Source organism: Thamnophis elegans, chromosome 8 (assembly GCF_009769535.1).
Source record: "Thamnophis elegans isolate rThaEle1 chromosome 8, rThaEle1.pri, whole genome shotgun sequence".
In the NCBI taxonomy this organism is placed as follows: domain Eukaryota; kingdom Metazoa; phylum Chordata; class Lepidosauria; order Squamata; family Colubridae; genus Thamnophis; species Thamnophis elegans.
The window spans coordinates 44,199,941-44,220,202 of record NC_045548.1 but is presented as its reverse complement, the minus strand read 5'-3'; the positions used below and the strand labels follow the sequence as shown (position 1 = coordinate 44,220,202).

The 20,262-nt window shown below is 35.9% G+C and overlaps 2 protein-coding genes across 2 annotated transcripts in view; both read right to left on the bottom strand.

The window, feature by feature from the left end:
• Nucleotides 1-242: 242 nt before the first annotated feature.
• MCMDC2 (minichromosome maintenance domain containing 2) lies at nucleotides 243-15,661 on the bottom strand. Its single transcript, XM_032222832.1, has 14 exons — nucleotides 15,548-15,661; nucleotides 15,324-15,454; nucleotides 15,175-15,234; nucleotides 13,796-13,991; nucleotides 12,213-12,335; nucleotides 11,763-11,870; nucleotides 9,658-9,786; nucleotides 7,905-8,142; nucleotides 7,434-7,639; nucleotides 5,779-5,945; nucleotides 5,230-5,406; nucleotides 4,945-5,087; nucleotides 1,603-1,712; nucleotides 243-606 (listed from the first exon to the last, which is right to left on the bottom strand). The coding sequence occupies exons 1-14, from the start codon at nucleotides 15,648-15,650 to the stop codon at nucleotides 440-442; spliced, it is 2,058 nt and encodes a 685-aa protein (XP_032078723.1). The 5' UTR covers nucleotides 15,651-15,661; the 3' UTR covers nucleotides 243-439.
• A 3,122-nt stretch (nucleotides 15,662-18,783) lies between these two features.
• The window catches only part of LOC116512367 (serine/threonine-protein kinase Sgk3), a 36,716-nt gene continuing 35,237 nt past the window's right edge, over nucleotides 18,784-20,262 (bottom strand). The window contains 1 exon segment of the mRNA XM_032222833.1: nucleotides 18,784-19,735. Coding sequence (XP_032078724.1) covers nucleotides 19,565-19,735 — 171 coding nt within the window. The 3' untranslated portion in view covers nucleotides 18,784-19,564.

Below are 20,262 nucleotides of genomic sequence, written 5' to 3'. Positions count from 1 at the left end.
TAATGTTAGCTTTAGCTGAAATGCAACCTTTTTAAAAAAAAAAAAAGATTAGATTTGAAACATCAGGGGTGTCAAGGCCCAGGGGCCGCATCTGCCCTGCGGGGTGCTTAGATCTGACCTACATCCTGAAATCACTTTTCGGGAGGGCTGCATGCTGGCAGAAGGTTGCAGGAGGAGAGCCTGTTTTCTCTGGCAAAGTGCTTGGGCCACCACAGACTATCCCAACACGAGTTATATTGAGCTGGCCACGCCCACCCTAGCCCCCTGAGGTCAAACACAACCCTGATGCAGCCCTCAATGAAATCAAGTTTGACGCCCCTGCATTACAGCATTGAGTCATTACAGCATTAATGTATTCTATAACATAGCTTGTAAGGGCAATGGTAGGTTAGATGAATGAATTAATTTTCTTGAGAATTTGATTCAGTATTGTGTATTGTTAAATCTCACTGCTGAAAACATGTGTCACAGGCCCATATGTAGCAATGAACTGTTTCAATTGTTGGTAGCATTCCGTCAAGTAAATATCCCTTTGATTCAGGGAGTTCTCAGAATTGACTTCAAATGGAAAAAGTGCATTAGGAGCCACACAAAATACAGAAGCACCTGTGTAAAGAAAATTAATTAATATTTAAATTAATTAAAATTTTAAAATCACAAGTTTGTCTAGGAATTTGTTTTTGAGCATAAATTTGCAAAAGCAAATTATAAATTTGTTATTTGAAAAGTTGCTAGGTATATATGAAATATAATAGCAAAATAAACCTTTTGGTAAAATGCCTTTTCATTTATCTTTAAAATTACCTACACCCTAATATCTCTATATAATAGATCAATTCAGACTGCTAATAAGGTCCAAGTTATCTGATCTGCAACCTGTTTCTTGGAAGAGAGGAAACCAGGGAGAGAACAGTGGTGACATCCCCTCTTGGTTTTGGATTATCCCTCAGGGAATGTTTTTTATCAGAAAAAAGGTTCCATATCATGCCTTAAAGAAACCTTATTTAAAAAGCTGTAATATGGATTACATAGTACTTGGAAATGGAAATTTATTATAACCACTGCATAAATGGTTTCTTCATGCTTGATGATTCAAATTTTTGCATTTGCTCAATTTCCTATGTCATTAATTTGGAAAGTGATTACTTATATAATCTATATTTAAGAATAATATAAACATTTATTTACTTTCTTCCTCAAGAATAGGAGCTCAATAGCTATTCAGATGCTGAAGTATTACAGGTTTCATAAAGTTCAACCAGAAAGATTGTTAATAGTTCAGCAATAGCAGAAGAGACTTAATTTTCCAAACAGCCCCACCCCAAAGAACCCCACACATAACAAGCTGTGTTGAATCAATTCTGAAAATTGAAACATGCTACAGGAAGGCAAATAGTAAAATATTTCCTACCATTATTTTTCAATAACATTATTTCATCTATTGATAAGAGGAAAGAGAACAGAAATCTCATGAGAAGTATTGCATGCTATTTGGCATCTTCGGCCTTATGTATTCAACTACGTGTGTGAAGTCCCCTGTTAAGGATGTTATGTCATCTTACTTGGACTTATGAGCAATTGCTTGGCTTAATTTTTTTTTACCATATTTTAAAGTAAGAGATGATTCAAATAATAACACTGCAATTAAAACATCTTGTTCGAGTACTTTTGTCCTTAGACTCAGCTTAGCATGCGCTTTAGACAGTGAAATCCTACAAACAAAAATAAATCTTTTAAATCCATTGTACATTTCAGATTACTAATTTTCTCATTGAAAATCTTGCTTTTATGATTCCAACATAATATACATGTATAGCCTCTATTTCATTCACCCATACCCACAACCAATTGCTGAACAAATAAACTGATAAAAGGATTAATATGTCTGTCTTGTGGCCTTTTATAGTAACCTTGATCCTATTAGAAAACTACGGATAGGAAAAATCCAGGGGTCTACACTGATCACTAGCAGAACGTTTTGCAGTGAAAATGACTAATTCACTTGGACTTAACCCGGAATCTGAACAGCTACTAGGGATAAACAACTAACAATGCTATTGAGAAGACATTGAATATGTGGATCAAAGTGGAAATTTTCCTTTGATTAGTGCATGGGACAACACACTTGTACAAACTAGACACACCTTTGATGTACCATATTTTTCAGAGTATGCACCTTTTTTCCTCAAAAAAGGCTGAAAATCTGGATGCGTCTTTTACACTGAATGCAGCATTTTTTGCCTCCTACCCTGCTCCCTTCACAAAAATGGCTGTGCATACCCTTATGGAGGCTTTCAGAGAGCTGCTGGGGGCTGGGAAGGGCAGAAATGAGCAAAATCACCATTTTCCGGTGATGTAGAGGAAGGGGTCATGGCAGGGGTTTATCACAGCCTGATTGGTCCGTTGTACTGAGAGAAAACTACTTAGCCTTCACGCCAGTGGTGGATTTATTTGTCACACCCAGAAACGCCCAGTTACCGTTCTTGGTTCTGGTCCCAAGAGGCGGAGGGCACGGATGCTCTCAGGAGCCACTGGCCGGCGCGCCTACTTTATGCATTCCTCCCATTCCCCTCATTCCCAGGACGGTCAGGAAGATAGTCAGGGAGCAGGCCCAGGTCATCCTACTCGCCCCCTACTGGCCCAGGAGACTGTGATTTGCGGACCTAATCCAGCTGTCAGTCTCCCCGCCCTGGAGGATACCTCGGGAGGAAATCGCCTTGTGTCAGGTAGTCCTGGTACACTTGACCGCCTGGCACTTGAGCGGCGACTCCTGAGGAGCGTTAATCTGTCCGAAGGGGTTGTTGCCACCATCGAAGCATCTAGGCGCCCTTCCACCACCAGAATATAAAACTCCACTTGGAAGGCATTTGCGAGATGGGGTTCTAGTCACGACCTTGATCCCTACAGGGCCTCAATTTCCGTTGTCTTGGAATTCCTGCAAAAGGTTTTTGAGAACGGTCTGTCCCAGAACACTTTGCGCAACAAGTGGCAGCCTTAGCCACATTTTGGATGGGGAGGGTTCTCATATCCTTGCCCATGTGCCCCTTTCTTAAAGGGGCTGCAAATCTTTGTCTGCCGCCGGTCCATAGTTTCCCCACCTGGGATCTCCCTCTGGTCCTCAGAGCATTGACAGGGAAACCGTTTGAGCCACTCAGGACGGTTCATCCTTAAGGTGGTGTTCCTGGCAGCTATCCGAGTTGGGTGCTCTCTCTTCTAGGGACAACCTCTGTCAGTTCCATCATGACAGAGTGGTCCTCCACCTAGATCCCACATTCCTCCCGAAGATGAATACCCCATTCCATAGGGCTCAGGAGGTTATTCTGCCTAATTTTTGCCCGGATCCGTCCCATGAGTGCGAACGGCTCTGGCATAGGCTGGACGTGCGCCGGGCTCTCCGGATTTACTTAAGAAGGACTGCGACAATTCGCAGATCTGAGGCTTTGTTTGTCTCTTTTCGACCGGGGTCCCTGGGATCTAGGGTTTCTTCCTCCACCATAGGGAGGTGGCTGAGACAGGCCATCATGACTGCCTACGAAGCATCAGGTCAGGCTTCCCCTGCAGGTATCACCGCCCACTCTACGCGCAGCACCGCCATGACTGCGGCCTGGGCCACCAAGGCCCCATTTGAAGACATCTGCCGAGCGGCCATGTGGGCCTCTCCGACTCCGTTTATACGACACTACCGGCTGGACATTTATGCCTTGGCTGAGGTGTCCTTCGGTAGAAGGGTCCTTCAACAGGTGGCAGTCGCCCCTCCCCCGGGTCCTTCTTCCCTCCCTGGGACTGTAGCTTAGGTATGTCCCTGCCGTGACCCCTCCCTCTACATCACTGGAAAAAGAACGTTGGTCTTACCTGGACGTATCTTTTAGGTGATGTGGAGGGAGGGGTCACATTCCCACCCTAGCTAGTTGAGTTAGGGTCCGGGGGAGGGCTGGGAGGTCTCTCCTGGGGTCTCTGTTTTGTTCGCAGATAAGGACACTTCGCCATCGAGGAAACTGGGAGCCAATGGGATAGCTGAAGGCTAAGAAGTTTTCTCTCAGTCTAACGGACCAATCAGGCTGTGATAAAACCATGCCGTGACCCCCTCCCTCCACATCACCTAAAAGACACGTTCAGGTAAAACCAACATTCTTTTTCACAAAAAATGGGTCGTTTTTGTTTGTTTTTGGCCCCCCACACCTCCAAGGAGCACTCTGCAAGTGTGTGAAAAAGGCTATTCATGCCTTTTTTTAATAACAAATGGACCCATTTTCGTGAAAAACGGGCCGTTTTCAGGAGGCTTGCAGAGTGCAAAAACTTTTTTTCCTTTTGGAAAGCTCTTTAACTGATTGATGAGAATTACATTGATCAAGTGCTGTGCCAGCGGAAACAAAGTCTTAGGTGCTGCAGATTGTCAGTGATTTCCTTCTCCAGCACATGGATAAATACACCTGGAAACATTTATCTATCGACCTATTCACTCCCTACCTACCTACTGTATTTCTCTATATTTATCTCTTTCTATTTCTGTCTCTATCCCTCTACCTACCAACCTATCTACTCTCACTCTCTCTCCCTTCCTCACTGTTTTTCTCTCTATTTCTCTCTCTATCCTTTTATCTAACTACTCTCTCTCTCTCTCTCTCCCTACCTACCTACTGTATTTCTTTCTCTCCCTCTCTATCCCTCTACCTACTTTTTTTAAAAAAAGGCATTTTCAAAACCTTGGTGCGTCTTATACTCCGAAAAATACAGTATGTTCTAAGCAACAGTGCTTTGATGTTTGGACTAATATCTGGATAGAGAAAGCATAAAGATTTTTATGCAGTCTGAATCACATTTATGGATACATGTTTGAATGAGATCAAGAGTTTCTAATTAGTGCATCTCTCCATTTCATCTATTAATCCAACTTAAAGTCAAAATGGGCAATATTTAATTAGAGGGTGTCAATTTACAACTTACAAGATTTTTAGTGAAATTGCTGAAAGATTAGGTCCATTCATGAGCTGTGTTCTGACTCTTCGACTTGCTAGATAGTAGCCATGAATTAATCTTTCTGATTCTGGACATAATTCTACATGCAAATTCTTTGAAAAAGCAAAAAACTGAAATGACAGTATAAATTATGTTTATGAAAAACCATTAATATAGTTAATGTATATTTAATAATTAAAAATTAATGTTTTAATAAAATATTTTAATTAAAAGGTTGTTTCTTTTTTCTAACAATTTCTAATAACTACTTACTTCCTCATAATCTTGGGTTTGGAACTGTTGGGTGATAGAATAAATCTCTTCTGAATTAATAGATTTTTTAAAAATGAAATTTGTAACAGGAAATGGAGACTGACAACATGATGCTTCATTGCAGTATATCAAAAGTCCAAATGCATCTATAAGAGTAGCTGAAATCGAGCTTAAGTCCTAATTTTAAAAATAATTTAGAATAAAATGTTAACATTTTAAAAATATTTAAAAATAAAGATTCTAAAAATGCAAGATTCAATGTTTTTCAGAAAGGAACATTCAGAATATTACTTGATGCTCTTATATTTGCTATGGCAGTAATTTCTTGAATATTATTTATGATGTTATACCATGATTTTTATTTAATTTGTTTATGGTATTTGGGTGATATCAGCGTTATAGAATAATGAAAATATATTTCTTCACCGGGAAAATTAACACCTTTAAGAAAATGCATGCTAACTTGGCATTTTATCTATAGTGCCTTTCTAAAAGGTATTACTGTTCCTAATCAATATTGTACAATTACTGTTTTAAGTATAGACTCACCAACTGGCCAATTACAGTATTATCCAGTTGTATATGCTTTTTTGAAGATGAATCCACATCAATAAATGACCAGAAACTTGTTTGAATTGGAAAAATAACTTGCTGATCAGTGGTTTCTCCATATTTCTTTCCTGGAATGAATTTAGTAATTGTCCTGCTCTCTAGTACTAATCAAAACAGCAACAAGAAAAATGCTACTTAAAATTTGATGATTTATATAACTAACTTTATCATATGATATTAATTGCATATTTCCCAATTTTAGAATTGATATTTCTATAATGCTCGTCTCTCAAAAGTATCACCCAAAAGGTTTACATGGATTGGATCCATGTCTCTTGATGAATAGAAAAAAATCATTCTATGTATTAAACCAGAATTGAATGGAGGGCTTCTATTAAAGAAAGCGGGTATTTCCCATTCTGTTTCAGATAATTCAACAGATATTTAGGGGATTATTTTGGTAGTGAAAATAGCAATCTCTACAAATGAAAATCATTTTAGCCCAGGACTGCTGGAACTGCCAGAATCTAGAGAAAACATGGTTAGTTTAGGCTCCCTTTTGAACTATTGTAGTGTAGTTTTATATGTATATTTATGAATCAGGCAATGGACATTTCTCTCTTACACCAATGTATTTCATTTTGCAATAATCTCAAATTAGAATATAGCACAATAAAAAAATAACAATATGCATGTACCCTTCATGCAAGAAATCTCAAGGTCAATTGTTGATTTTAAAATAAAAATAATGTGAAAGAACTCTGCCTCATACACTGGAGATCTTGTCAGCCAGACATGCAGTAGCAATTTTAAGTGCTATAATCCAACATGAAAACCCAGACACGGTCTCAAGTCTGAAATCTCACAAAAACCACCAAATCATGAGATGTTTTGCATGTTTTATATGGGGCATTGCTAGTATTGCTTCCAGAATACACATACATCCTAGTACCATGATGGTGAATTTATAGCACGTGTGCCACAGGTGGCATGCAGAGCTGCTGGCGACCCAGCCCAGCTACATTGCGCATGTGCCTCCCGACGGCCAGCTGGTCTTTCAGTCTCTGTCGTCTTTGTGGGGGGTGGGGTGCATGCAGGAGATGTGCATGTACAGAGCGCTTACATTGTATTTGGGGGGCTCGCGCAGCACCCTCATGCCTCATTTTGGCTTCCAGGTTGGTATAGGAGGCCTTGCAGGCCCAAAATGTGGGGGTGGGGCGCATGCACGGGAGGGTGCACTAGGGGTCACATGCATTGAATTGTGGGTGTGGGTGCACGCACGCTTTCAGCACGCAACAACAAAAAGGTTAGCCATCACTGTCCTAGTATTTCAGATTGAAAAATTGGTATAAATCAGATTGCCCTATTTTTAGGAGTGCTGCAAGGAGGCAATCTTAGCTCTATGAAGACTTATGTGCATTCTTGCAACTGTCAACCAGAATTTAGTGGAATGAACGTATAACATTATATTCCTAAGAAATTTTACATACAACTTTGTAATAGAAAAATATTGATTGCACGGTATTAAAATTGACTGGTATAGAAATATGTAGTGATTAAAAGAATTTCTCTGAGATTTCAAAGCTGTAAGGCAATCTAGCAGAAATATTTAAAGTACCTTTGGTCTTACAAATACTTGCTCATTGCTGTACCTGCTTGTAATTGTTCAAGTTTCTCTTTCTTATATGAAGTCAGCTCTCCAATTAAGCATATTCCATTTTTAGCCATTAAAGCACTACCGGCCTGAATAATAGCACTTCCGGTCCCATGTTTATCTTTTGATACAGTTGGAAAAACTTCACCAGATGGAAAATGCCGAATGCCTCGAGGCACAAGACATATACTATAATTCATAATTCTAGATGATTAGGGAAAATAGATAATTCATTAATGAAATTGCAGTATTTTAGATAAATAAATATAAATATATAATTCAACATGGCATTGAATTTCAGTTGAATATATATGCAGAAAAGGAGGTTATATGCATATTTAAGATTACAACATCAATTATTGATACAATAAAACAGGTTGCTAAATTAAATGTGTGTGAGAGAGAGAGAGAGAGCTTTCCTACTGGGGAAAGCTAATAATAACATCTCCATAAGAAAAAGAATAATTACCTCTCCAGTATAAGAGAATCATTTGTTATTACCAGAAGATCTAAGTAGTCTGCTGTTCTGTCATCTCCATCAATAGTCTGTACTAAGCTCAACATTATGGACAATTTCAGAATATTATAAATGCCAGATGGTAGAACTTTTGAAGCAAAGCTATCAGCCAGAAGTGCTGTAAATTTCCAGCATGAATTTGAAGTCAAAGAAAGCAGGTACTTAAATTTTTCACTGATACAAGAAGGCCCTGATATAAAACAAAAGCAAGATAAATACTTTAAAGTCTCCCAAGAATGAAATTTGATGGTTGGTAAAGGTAAGATAAGTGAAACTACTACTACAAGTAGAACACAACTCTGGGTTCAATTCATTGTATGTACATCAGGAAACAATATAAAGAAATAGCACTAAAGGAATACCAGGTTCCAAAATTTAGTTCAAAAGGGAAATAAAATTCTTGAATTCTAGTAAGAAAAGAGGAGTGGACCTACAAGATTTCAATTTCAGGGAAGACAAGATGAATATTAATTAGCTAGGCTAACAAAATTAGAGCAGAAAAAGATTTAGATATAATTGTCTCTTTGTTTTTGAAGATTAGAAATAGGGATACATGATTCTGAAATTAAAATGCATGTTAATATCTCTTCCAGTACAAACAAGAAGAGATCAATATTGTTATATAGTCATTATTCTTTATTCTTTCCAATCCAATTAAAATTAATTTTGCAACAAGCAAACTGAACAGGATGGAGTCAAATTTTGTTTAGGGAAAAACCTGACAAAAGAAAAACCCAAGCTTAAAAATAGATCAGACTCAAGGGGTGGTGGTCTATGACAATTTGCCATGGCCAACTCACCACAACTCACCGTGGGACAAGAGTTACACTAATATCAAAGACATGGTGCAATAGAATCATTAAAGAAAGTACGTAAAAGGTGGAAGAAAAAATGAAATGTGAATGACAAAATTTAAAATATTTTTTTATTTATTTTAAATAATTGAATTGTTAAATTGTTCCATGGTGGTGAGTTGTCCCTCGTCGAGTTGGCGACGCGGTGAATTGGCTGTAGCAAGTTGGCTGTGGCAAGTTGTCCCATTCTGCTCTGGGTCTGCTGAGTAAAAAATCCCAGTGCATCTCTACTGGAAGGGCAGTTGAGCAATGTCTCAGAATGTTGCCATCTGTTCTCATTCCATAGCCCCTCCCTCCTGCTGCCTACATGATCCAGGATGGAAGGATTAGGTACCATGAAATCAATGTCACTTTTAGCTGACCCAGAAGAGAGTTATTACTGAAGAGATGAAAAGAATTCTAGCAGCCATGCTTTGATGCTTTCTCCGCATTGTTATTCTTTCTCAGGAACTTTTGGCTCCTGAGCTCACCAGGGATTACTCTCCCTGCCTCTCTTATAGAGAATGAATGTGCTGAAAATTAAAAGACATTTTTTCACAGCAAATATATTAAATAAAGCAGTGATTCTTAAATATTTTAGTTTTAGTACCAGTCTTAAAAATGTTTATAAACCCCAAATAGGTGGGTTATATGTATCAGCATTTACTGTATTAGAAATTAAAAGAGAAATTTTAAAATATTTATATATTTGTCTCCCTGAAAGGGATCCAGGGACCTTCAGAAGTCCCTAGATCACATTTGAGAACTGCTGAAGAAGAAAATTGGGATGAAAAGAAAGAGATGCATTTCAGTTGCCTATTATTGGAACAAATATATATTTATTGTCTATTTTCACTAGCCTCTTGTCCTACCTGTAGAATTAGAAGGATATACACTGTTAGCTTCAAGACAAATTGTGGCTTGTAAGCAGCTTTGCATACAGATAGGAATTCCTATAACTTTATATTGATTTCCCATTTTCATTTCATTGGATAATTCATCTGGGAAAAATACAAATAGGCAGGTGAGGATTTTCTATTGGGCAGAATAATTCTATGACTCATATTCATATCCCTTCAACAATGTAGATATCTTAAGAACCACTTTTTAAAATATTTTTTATATTATTTCCAAAGTTAAAATATGAATTCAACAGGAAAAAAGGAAAACGACTATCAAAGCAGCAATTGAGACAAAAAGTGTGCAAAAAAGCAACATACACATACATTGTTCCCCCTTAGTTGAATACTGATAGATATATTTCAGGAATAATAATACAAATATTACAAAATCCATAGTGTCTTAATGAGGGTGGCAATGATGAATTCAGGCCAAGAATCTAATGAGTTCTTTTTGACCATTTCTTGAACATTCATCCTTCCATCTAGCCATTAGTTACTGACCTATATTGCATTTTGGCTTGAGTAATGCGACACTAAATATGTGACTTTCATGATTCTTTATTTGTTTTGAATAGGAATATTGATACCTTGGAATACTAATGATTATTGTAATACTGGTAACATCTACTTTTTTTTTAAAGGACTGTCAATCTCCTGGCTTCTCACCAAGCATAGACTTCTACATTCAGTTTGGCTTGTGCTGCAGAATTCCTATAACTTGTATATAATAGTCCTATCAACTGGATTTTAATGTTTGCCCTAGGACAACTGATCTCCATAGCTGATTTCTTCCATTGTTCTATAATACTAATGCAACCCTCATACCTTTCCAACTGACAAATTCAGTTTGTATGTGATTTAAACACAACACTGTTGGTCTGCCAGCAGATAGTCCCATTCCCCCACCCTCCAGAAAAATCTGCTGTACAGGTGTATTCTACAGAAGCTAATTATACATTTGCTCTTGCACCCCAACATAATGTCTATATGTTGTTAGTCTCCTAGCCCTGCTCTGTTACTTGTTACAAAAAGTAATTGGTGACCAGGATCCGAAAGAGAGCACAAGAGTACATCAGTTACTGTCCTGAGATTTTTCTGCAGGAACTCTGCAACCAGAACACCATACTGTGCTTTAGCATACATTACTAAAGCACAATAAAATTCATTTGAAGGGCAGTACAATTAACGTTAACTTTTCTGCCAATTCAACAGCAGAAACAATACACAATAACAGCCATGAGAAAGTACTCTAAGTCAGGGTAATTGAGATTCATACCTCAATATTTACCACTCAAACTTGAGGGCTTATACAAGCTAGGGTGGAGAGGATACTGCTGCAGAAATTAAAGCAGCTGTCTTTATTTAATTGAAATCTTGGATTTTATTTTTATTACTTCTTCATTAATGTCTTATACAAAAAATAAATTTAAAATAATCACATCATAACATTTATATTTTATTTCCAAGACAAATACACTAAAAAGTAGAATGTCTTTCCCCCTTCTAATCAAATCCTTGTTGAATATTTTCAAAAGTAAAATATGTAATTATGTCTCACTTCTCATTCATATAACAATTTTAAAGTATGTAATTATAATTGATGGGAGAAGTATCTTTCCCAGGAATTTAGCAAATAACATTGTTGAAAATACTGAAACCAAATGTTGAAAAGAAGTTCCTGGATTTAAATTCAGATTTCTGACTTGTGAATTGTACCCTATTAAACAAATGTGAAGAATTCTGGAAAACAGTAAGGATAGTCTAAAAGTCTTTTCTAAAAGGGAATGATGCCGAGATGCTGAAGTCTTTCCATCATAACAGTAGAATTTCATAGGGATGTGTCAGTTCATCCAAGGAAGGAGTTGACTGGGTGGGAAGTGTAGGAGCTCGGAAAGTCTTAGGAACATAACACAGATGGATAGAAAAAAAGAGGATAATCTTTGGGTGTTTATATGCTTGTAAAATATTTGGAAATATAATGTCCCCATTATGTATATATGTATCTTCTACTGGCTATTTTGGGAAGGCTTTGCCATGAAAAACAGTACAAACGCTTAAAGCCAACAAAGTCTTACCTCTTAGAAACACCGTAAATGATTGAAATCTTGAATGTGTTTTACTTCCAGAAAATCCCTGAAACACACTAACTGCTTTAGCGTCAATCATTTCAACCATTTGTTTATCTTAAAAAGAAATATATATATATATATATATATATATATATATATATATATATATATATATATATATAAAACATGCAAACACACAATTTTTGTTTCAGATAAATATTTGTTGAATTGGTCCCAAAAAAAGTTTAATCGATTTATTTTTTTTAAATCCACTTGTATCTATTTTACTGATGTACACACACTTTGCCATTCATGTACTTTTCTAAACCTAGTTCACATCTGTGTATTCTCCTATTTCTCTATGTTGTCCAGTAGCCACCCCACTTATTTACCAGTGGTATGGATCCCTTTAAATTGTATCATATTGAATTAATAACAGAACTATTTAGTTTTTACCACCAAGTACTCGATATTTCTTGTCTTCTTTCAGAGGTGACATACATAAGTTGCATACAAAATCATTTCTTAGTGTTGCAGATTCTGTGGCTCCAGCAGTATGTACTCTTATATACTGAAACCCTAGAATCATACAAAAGAGTGAATTCAGTTTTCTAAAAATTCAGAAGCAGATAATATTTTTATTGTTTTTTTATCAGAAAACTGCTCAAAATCTATGCACTTTAACAAGATATTTCCATATCATACTGACGTGACATCCCTTTTACATCCCTTATAACCCTAGCCAGATAGTTCCCTAATATAGTATCTTTATATGCTTGCCTCGGTTGGCCACAATCTGTATTTTATGTCCACCAAAGTTAATTCATAGAAACAGGAAGCACTTTATCATTTTTTAACTTTATATGTGGAATTCACTGCTGATAATTATGAATACACCCAACCCAGTATAATGAATTATATTGTGAGTCATATACTAAATGATATGCTCAATAAATTGGTAGAGGAATCAATCTGTGACATTCTGGGCATTGCTGAACTATAACTACCAGCATCTCTAGAAAGCATGGCCAAAGTGAAGTATCCTGGGAAGTGTAGTTCAACAACACCTGAATGCTATTGCCTACTTTGCCCAAAGCTTTACTGAGACACAGTGGAGCAGTGGTTAGAGTACAGTATTGCAGGCTACTTCTGCTGTTTGCCAGCTGCCTGCAATTTGGCAGTTCAAATCTCACCAGGTTCAAGGTTGACTGACTCAGCCTTCCATCCTTTCAAAGTGGGTAAAATGAGGACCCAAATTGTTGGGGGCAATATGCTGACTCTAAACCATTTAGAGAGGGTTGTAAAGCTCTGTAAAGTGATATATAAGTCTAAATGCTATTGCTATTGCTATATGGATAAATGCATATACAATAAATGCAAATTGAGATACCCAATTACTTTCATTGCCAACACTATCCCATTCCTTGTCACTCCCTTCCCAGTCATTCAGAAATTATTTATAAAGGTGTATATACCTATACCTGTTTTATATAAGCATAAAGGTGATAGATCCCCATGAGAAATTAGGACAGCGTAAATTGGACAACAGGCACTCCTCCAACTTTAATCCAATCAAAATTAGAAAGCATTTTTTCAACTTTCAAAAATAAGTTTGTTTCAGAGGAGAGTTGTAACTACACAATTATTCATTGAACTCTACACTGTGGATCAATGCAGTAGAAATACAAGCATGTTTTGATGTCATACTTAAACATTTTTCCAAAATTGCATTTAGTTTTTTAAAACATCTTGGTTCTGATTGTTTGATATAAGAAATCATTCTGAACGTTAAAATTTGTAACAGTTCAACTTATTTGGAATCTGTTCTACATAAGGGGAATCGTGTTTGGATGAATATTGAAGAAAATAATTATTTTCTGCTTCCTCTTGCTTTCTATTATATTCTGTAGGAAAATAATCTTGACTAACATCTGAATCCACATGGGAAATCAAATGTACTGTAGTATCCAAAACAAAGTTGTAGACTTTAAAGCTGGGCTTCAAAATGAAAGAATTTGAGTTCAAGCTTACTAGCATACCTTCAGAAAACTGACATTTCTCTTCAGAACAAACAAATTTTGCTCCCTGTGTATACTTCGTTATGATACTCATTGCAATCACTATTCCCTCTGCCACATAAAACCTCTGAGTAGTATAATCAAATGGAAATTTGCAAAGACTGAGAACGTAACACGGCAAGGAAGGTAAATGTGTTAGTTTCAGGACTATATTCATCTAAAAGAGAATTAAAAATGATTGGGCTGATTACAAAAAGGACAGACATTTAAATATTGTCATTATTAAAAAATTTATAATAATATTATTATATAAATAAGTTCCAGGAAGGAAGCAGGAGTAAGTAATGCTTTTGAATGAAGTGACACGTTTAGGTTGTATGGCTTGCCAAGGCTAATTAATTAAAACATGGATGTGGCCAAATTAACATCAAAATGGGGAAAAATAATAAAACCACTGCATTGCTATGGTCAATTAGATACGCCCAAGAAGTCCAGCAGAGTGACATGAATTCTGAGCAGATGAGACTATACGGTATAAAGTCTGCTTCCTCCAAAATTAATCAGATCCATAGATACAAAAAGATAACACCCACAAGAGACATTTAACAAGTCATTTGCAAATAGGAAAAACTGTGTGTTTTAAAATATTAATTGATCAAACCATTCTACTTCCAAAGGTTAACTGAATATACAGTTCACCCACAAGCTTAAAAATCAAACTATCCTGTATATTTTTATATGCCAATCTTTTTTAATGCAAGTACAATTTTTTTCAGTAATACAAGATGAATCCCATGTCATCTACCACAGTATATCATCTAGTTAACTATTTTAGTTGACAGGTACATTATATAAATAAAGGTTCTTTAAAATGTAGGTTATTTGTATAAACTTTAAAACTTTCAGTTTTAAATCAGTTTAGATCAGTTTAGTTCCACATCTTTTTTGGGTAATTTTATTTCTGAGATATAAACAAATAAACCTGCAGGCAAAATATCCAGTTACATACAGTGTTTCAGTACTGATCATAGACTGGGAACATGTCTGTGACTGATGATGATGACACATAGAAAGCTACTTTTGCTATTAATGTTAAAAGTTATTACACAACAAGAACTGTCAGTGTGAATGAAAGTTTGTAGGCATATGGATATATTCTCTATTTTTTTTCTTTTTTTTCTAATGTTACCATAAATAAATTTACAATGAATGCATTTTGCCTTAAGAATTATATTTCAGAAAAAACATTACACCAGAGAGGAAAAAATAAATATGAGAGTAAAAAGCTAGGTAATTAAAACAATAACAAATCTTTGTCATATGCTAGCATGATTAATTAAATTACAAATTATTGCCACTATTTTAGAAAAAATAGGATTGAAATAATGGTGAAAACTCACCTGAGCTTCAGTCTCTATTTGTTGAATTAATGACAATGTTTTAGCTGCAGTAAAACATACCTGTAATTCAAAACTCAGTTCAATTTATGAGAAAATTATGGTTCAGAATACTCATAGAATATTTGATCAAAATGTAAAATATTCCTTACTGATTGAAAAATCTGGGTACCCTTCACAGGTTGATGCAAAATATAATTTCCAAGAGTAGCATCCAACTCAGTAATATCAGATGGGTTTACTAATATAAGAAACCGGAAAACAGCGCAAGCTTGGCTAGATTCTGCATGGCCAGAAATGAATAAATGTAAAATTTCCTATTTATTGTTTTCAGATAAATAATTCTGATTGCTTAATAATAATTTTAGGTAAATACCATTATAATATAATTTGCAGTCATTAACAAATTTCTGAAGACCACCACTCTTGTCAAGGTAAATTAAAGCAGCTTCTTTCATTTTCAGTAGATCCAACTTCATTTACACCAATCTTGTTTTTCTACCCAATCCTTAAGATTACAAGTGTATGTTGCTCTGAAGAATAAAAAATATATAATTGTGGGATAGTTAAAGGAACAATAAAAAGGAAATTAGCAAACTGTATTAGAATAAAACACAAGAAAATTGGAGTACTGAAAAGCTAAATGTCATATATAATATTTCCAATACAGCTAAATAATAATGGTGATGAAACCACCTTCATTACTTATGAAGTTTCTAATTTCAAATGGAGTATGTTTTGAATTCAATGTTCTCATGAAAACTGATTATAAAGCACTTCCTCTTTCAAATATGAAGCATTGCATTATATTTATACATACTGTATCTAATGATCTGTCTTTAAAATGTTCTTTAGCTTAGATAATGGTTTTGAGTTCAGATACTTGGTTGACATTTTCTTAAATAATAAACCAATAATGGATCCAAAACACTTGGTCAACTCTTCCCCTATTCCCCAGAAATATCATTTACAGATGCTTGAACAAACGTATTATTTCCACATTAAGCTTCAGAACAGGAGAATAAATTCACAACATGTCTGTCATCCTTAGTACATACATTTTCTATCCCAAATGCCAATTTCAATTAGTTATTCAGATGTTAGAATTAATAAGCGCTCAGCAATTTTTAGCAATTTTAATTATCACAATGTAGATGCTTTCCCAATGCTGTAATCTTTCTTCAACCTTATTTTTTTCCCCTTTTTCACCCATTGCTTCTTGTCCTACCCTCAAGTGTTTTAGAGAATAGCATGACTCTGTCTCTCTCTCCCCACCCCCCATTCCCCTCATCTCTCTTGGACCATGGATTATGGGACAATGTTGTTCAAACTGTAACTCTTTAATTAATAAACTTTCCATATCTTCTCTTAAAGGTTTATGCCAGTTTCTCCTCTTCAGGCCTTCTTTCTGCTTCCCTCTTCTCCTTCATGTATCTCTGCCACTGGCTTCATTCATCTTTCATTCGGTAGCAGCAGATCTTCCTCTCTCCCTCAAGAGGATCAAAGCCCAACACCAGATTTCCAACTTGCTGTGCTTGGTAATCCCATTGCCAGTCTCACAGTGCTGTACAGCAACCTTCTGCTCACAAGATTTTCAGCTTTGACAAATTCAGCCATAAGATTTACCTCAGATAACTTAATTCAGGGTTTCTCAACCTTAGATGTGTGGACTTCAGCTTACCGGCTGGGGAATTCTGGGAGTTGAAGTCCACACAGCTTAAAGTTGCTGAGGCTGAGAAACACTGAGTTTATTCATGAGACATTCATTGACGTTGATTAGCTACTGTTGCATTAATGCCACATAAGCAAACCTAGAGAAAAAAGCAAATACTCCTTATAGTACACAGCCCACTCATAGTAAAATGTTTAACAATTACCAGTTTGTTACGGTAGTTCAACTGGCCTTTTATCTATTCACAACTATTGTTTCTGAAGCATTATCATGTGTTCAATATACCCCCCCCTTTAATACAAGATTTTAGAAAAGTAGTGAATTACAAAGTAGGGGGGAGTGCTAGGCATCCTTAGCATACAGGCAGTCTCTAATCCCAAAGCCCCTGATTAATAGGTAATTAAATAGATCACTCAATAGAGTGATTAGTATAGAAATTAAACAAGATTAGTATAGAAATTAAACAAGATTGGCATAATTGATACGTTTGGGACACCATAACTTGGTAGAAGTTTGCTGAAGTCACATTCTCACACCAATTCCGGAATATGGAATAGGATCACTGAAGAATACTGCATCATACTCCAACTCTAATACAGACGTCCTTTCAGCAGAATACTATTATTGATGGTGTGAGCATACTGATGGCACCCAACTCACAACTTTACTAAATGGCTACATAGATTGTAATGATTCAGGAAGATCAACAAAGTTATACTCACATGGTACAAGTTGGATGATCAAGGCAATTACCAAAACAGCCCAGTAATACATTTGGAATTGATCCACATAATCTATATTCTCCAAAGTTTCATGAACCTGACTAGCTACTTCATTGGATACGTGGTTTGTGTGAGAAAACTGGATCTTGTATGAGGAACATAACTGATTAAAATGATCTTACTAGACACTTTTAAGTTAGGATTAAAATTAAGAATACTATGGTGAAGATAAAATTGGGCTTTGGGTTGGATATTTTGATTATGTTTGTATATCCCATACATCACAGGTAGTCTTCAACTTATAACAGTTAATTTAATGACCATTCAAAGTTACAGCAGCACTGAAAAAAGTGACTTATGACTGTTTTTCACACTTACACTGTTGCGGTATGCCCGTGGATACATGATTAAAATTCAGACACTTGGCAAATTGACTCATATTTATGACGGTCATAGTGTCTCAAGGTCATATGATCACCTTTTGTAACCTTCTGACAAGCAAAGTCAAGGGGAAAGCCAGATTCACTTAACAACTGTGTTAATAACTTAATTACTGCAGTGACTCACTTAATAACTGTGGCAAGAAAGGTCATAAAATGGGGCAAAACTCACTTAACACATTTCTCACTTAACAGCAGAAATTTTGAGTTCAATTGTGGTCGTATTTTGTTTGCTACAGTCAAATTATTAATCAGTGTAATAATAGAGAGTATATACATCTTGTTAAACATCTTCACAGGTTACCTTTTTTTAGCATTATTCAAATCAGATTTCCTGAAATAACATATCGTTTTTATTATCTTAAATATATATTTAATTTGTATTTTTAAGATATGATTATTTGCATTTTCTTAGTCAATATTAATTCCATTTATTAGTGTGAAAAATAAGCAGTAACAATATTACAATTTATATTGATTGTCTCAAATACCTTTGTCTTTTTACTTTGAATGGAACAACTAAACCAAAGAAAAACTTATTTATATTTGTAAAGCAAAGATTTTATTTATATTCAACCAGAGGCTGTTAAAGCTAAGAAAAAAGTATTCACTATTCAAATTTCACAAAGACACTGTTTTGAAGCTAATTCCCTCATCCTCAAATCATTAATTATACTGGGATAAATGTGCATGCATGTCCGAAAATGAACAAGTTAGCACATTATTTGGGAGCAAATTGTACAAGTGTTTGACAAATAAAAAGAAACTGAAATTAAAATACAGATAACAAGGAAATAATATTTTAATATAATCAAATTGTAATATATTAGCTTTCAACATGGAAGGAGATTCACTTCTACAAATGGCTGTACAGTGATGCTTACATTTTTATTTCTTGGGGAGAAAGACCCTTAGCTTCTTCTACAAGAAGAGGAGAAATGGTCATCGTGAGATGTGTTGTCAACAAATACTAAATGATAATTTGCTCCACCATTATTAAACTTAGAAAATACATTCCTGTATTTGGTAACTGGAATGAATCAAATACTTAAGTGAAGTGATAAATGACTTCATTTATATGCCCATCATGATTTACAGTGGCACAAGTTTATATTAAACCAAGTGACATTGTATACATTATATCTTCTAGTTAGTAAACTAGTATAATTATTGCCAGTAAACAATGGTAGTTAAGCTTATTTTTTAAACAGAAGTTTACCAAAATAATTGCATAGCTGTATTTCAAGCATAGAAATCCAATATATTACAAAGCCCATTAAATGGGCGTGCTGATCATAAAGATAGTTGATATAGATAGGTTAATGTAAACTGAATGAAAAACAGCTATTATCTTTGTTTAAAAAGTTTCAAGGTTAGGAACTTTTACTTAAATGCATTTTTAAAAATATTTTTGTGCAGCATATTTAACAGTCTAAAAATGGAATGCAAAATGCCCATTATCCTCATAATACAGCAGAAAAAGTTCATTCTTCAGCAGATCAAATTAGGCACTTGTAGCATATATTTCAGAAACTGTTTCCAATGTTCCAATCTTCCGCTTAATGAAATAAGTCTTCAGAAGGTGGTGCATAAGAAAATCCAATGAATGCATCATCTGCTTCCAGTACACTAGCATTTACAATATTATAATCAGAAGAAATGCAAATGGAGCAGGGTACCATCTCTTCCGTAAATGTTGCATCAAAATTCCTGATGTCATCTGGACCAAACTAGAAAATAAAGCTTATGTAAAATATTGCAAGGAAGAGGCCTATATTTCCATATATTATCAATTTAAAATGATTTTTTTAAAAAATTCAACAAAATAGTCTAGCATATACCGATACTATAGTCCAGCGATTGCAAACCTTTGGCTCGCGTGTCATAAGTGGGGGGAGCGCAGGGGGGTGGTGCGTGGGTGTGCTGTACCCATAATGCAATGTGCGACACCCCCAGCATGCATGCACGCATGGCAGGTGATCCCCCCCATTTTTTGCATGCTTTTTTTGCCTTCCCCAGGCTCCAGAGGCTTTATAGGAGCCTGGGGAGGGCAAAAACAGCTTCCCCCCCACCCAGAGGCCCTCTGGAGGCTTCAGGAGCTGAAGTGACTTCTGGTTTGCCTGTTGGGTCATTTTCCGTCCTCCGGAGTCTTCAGTGAAGCCTCTGGAAGGTCCCTGAAGGCTCCGAAGGGCTTAAGCTGGCCCTATGAGCAAACTGGAAGTCCATTCCTAAACTTTCGGTTTGCCCGTAGAGGCGG

Coding starts and splice junctions, on each gene's coding strand:
- MCMDC2 (XM_032222832.1), bottom strand. CDS start 15,650: ATGAAGTTGGATCTACTGAAAATGAAAGAAGCTGCTTTAATTTACCTT. Junction 8,143..9,657: donor ATATCCTTCTAATTCTACAG/GTAGGACAAGAG, acceptor GTTTTATATCAG/GGCCTTCTTGTATCAGTGAA. Junction 1,713..4,944: donor GCAATTTCACTAAAAATCTT/GTAAGTTGTAAA, acceptor TTTTGTTTGTAG/GATTTCACTGTCTAAAGCGC.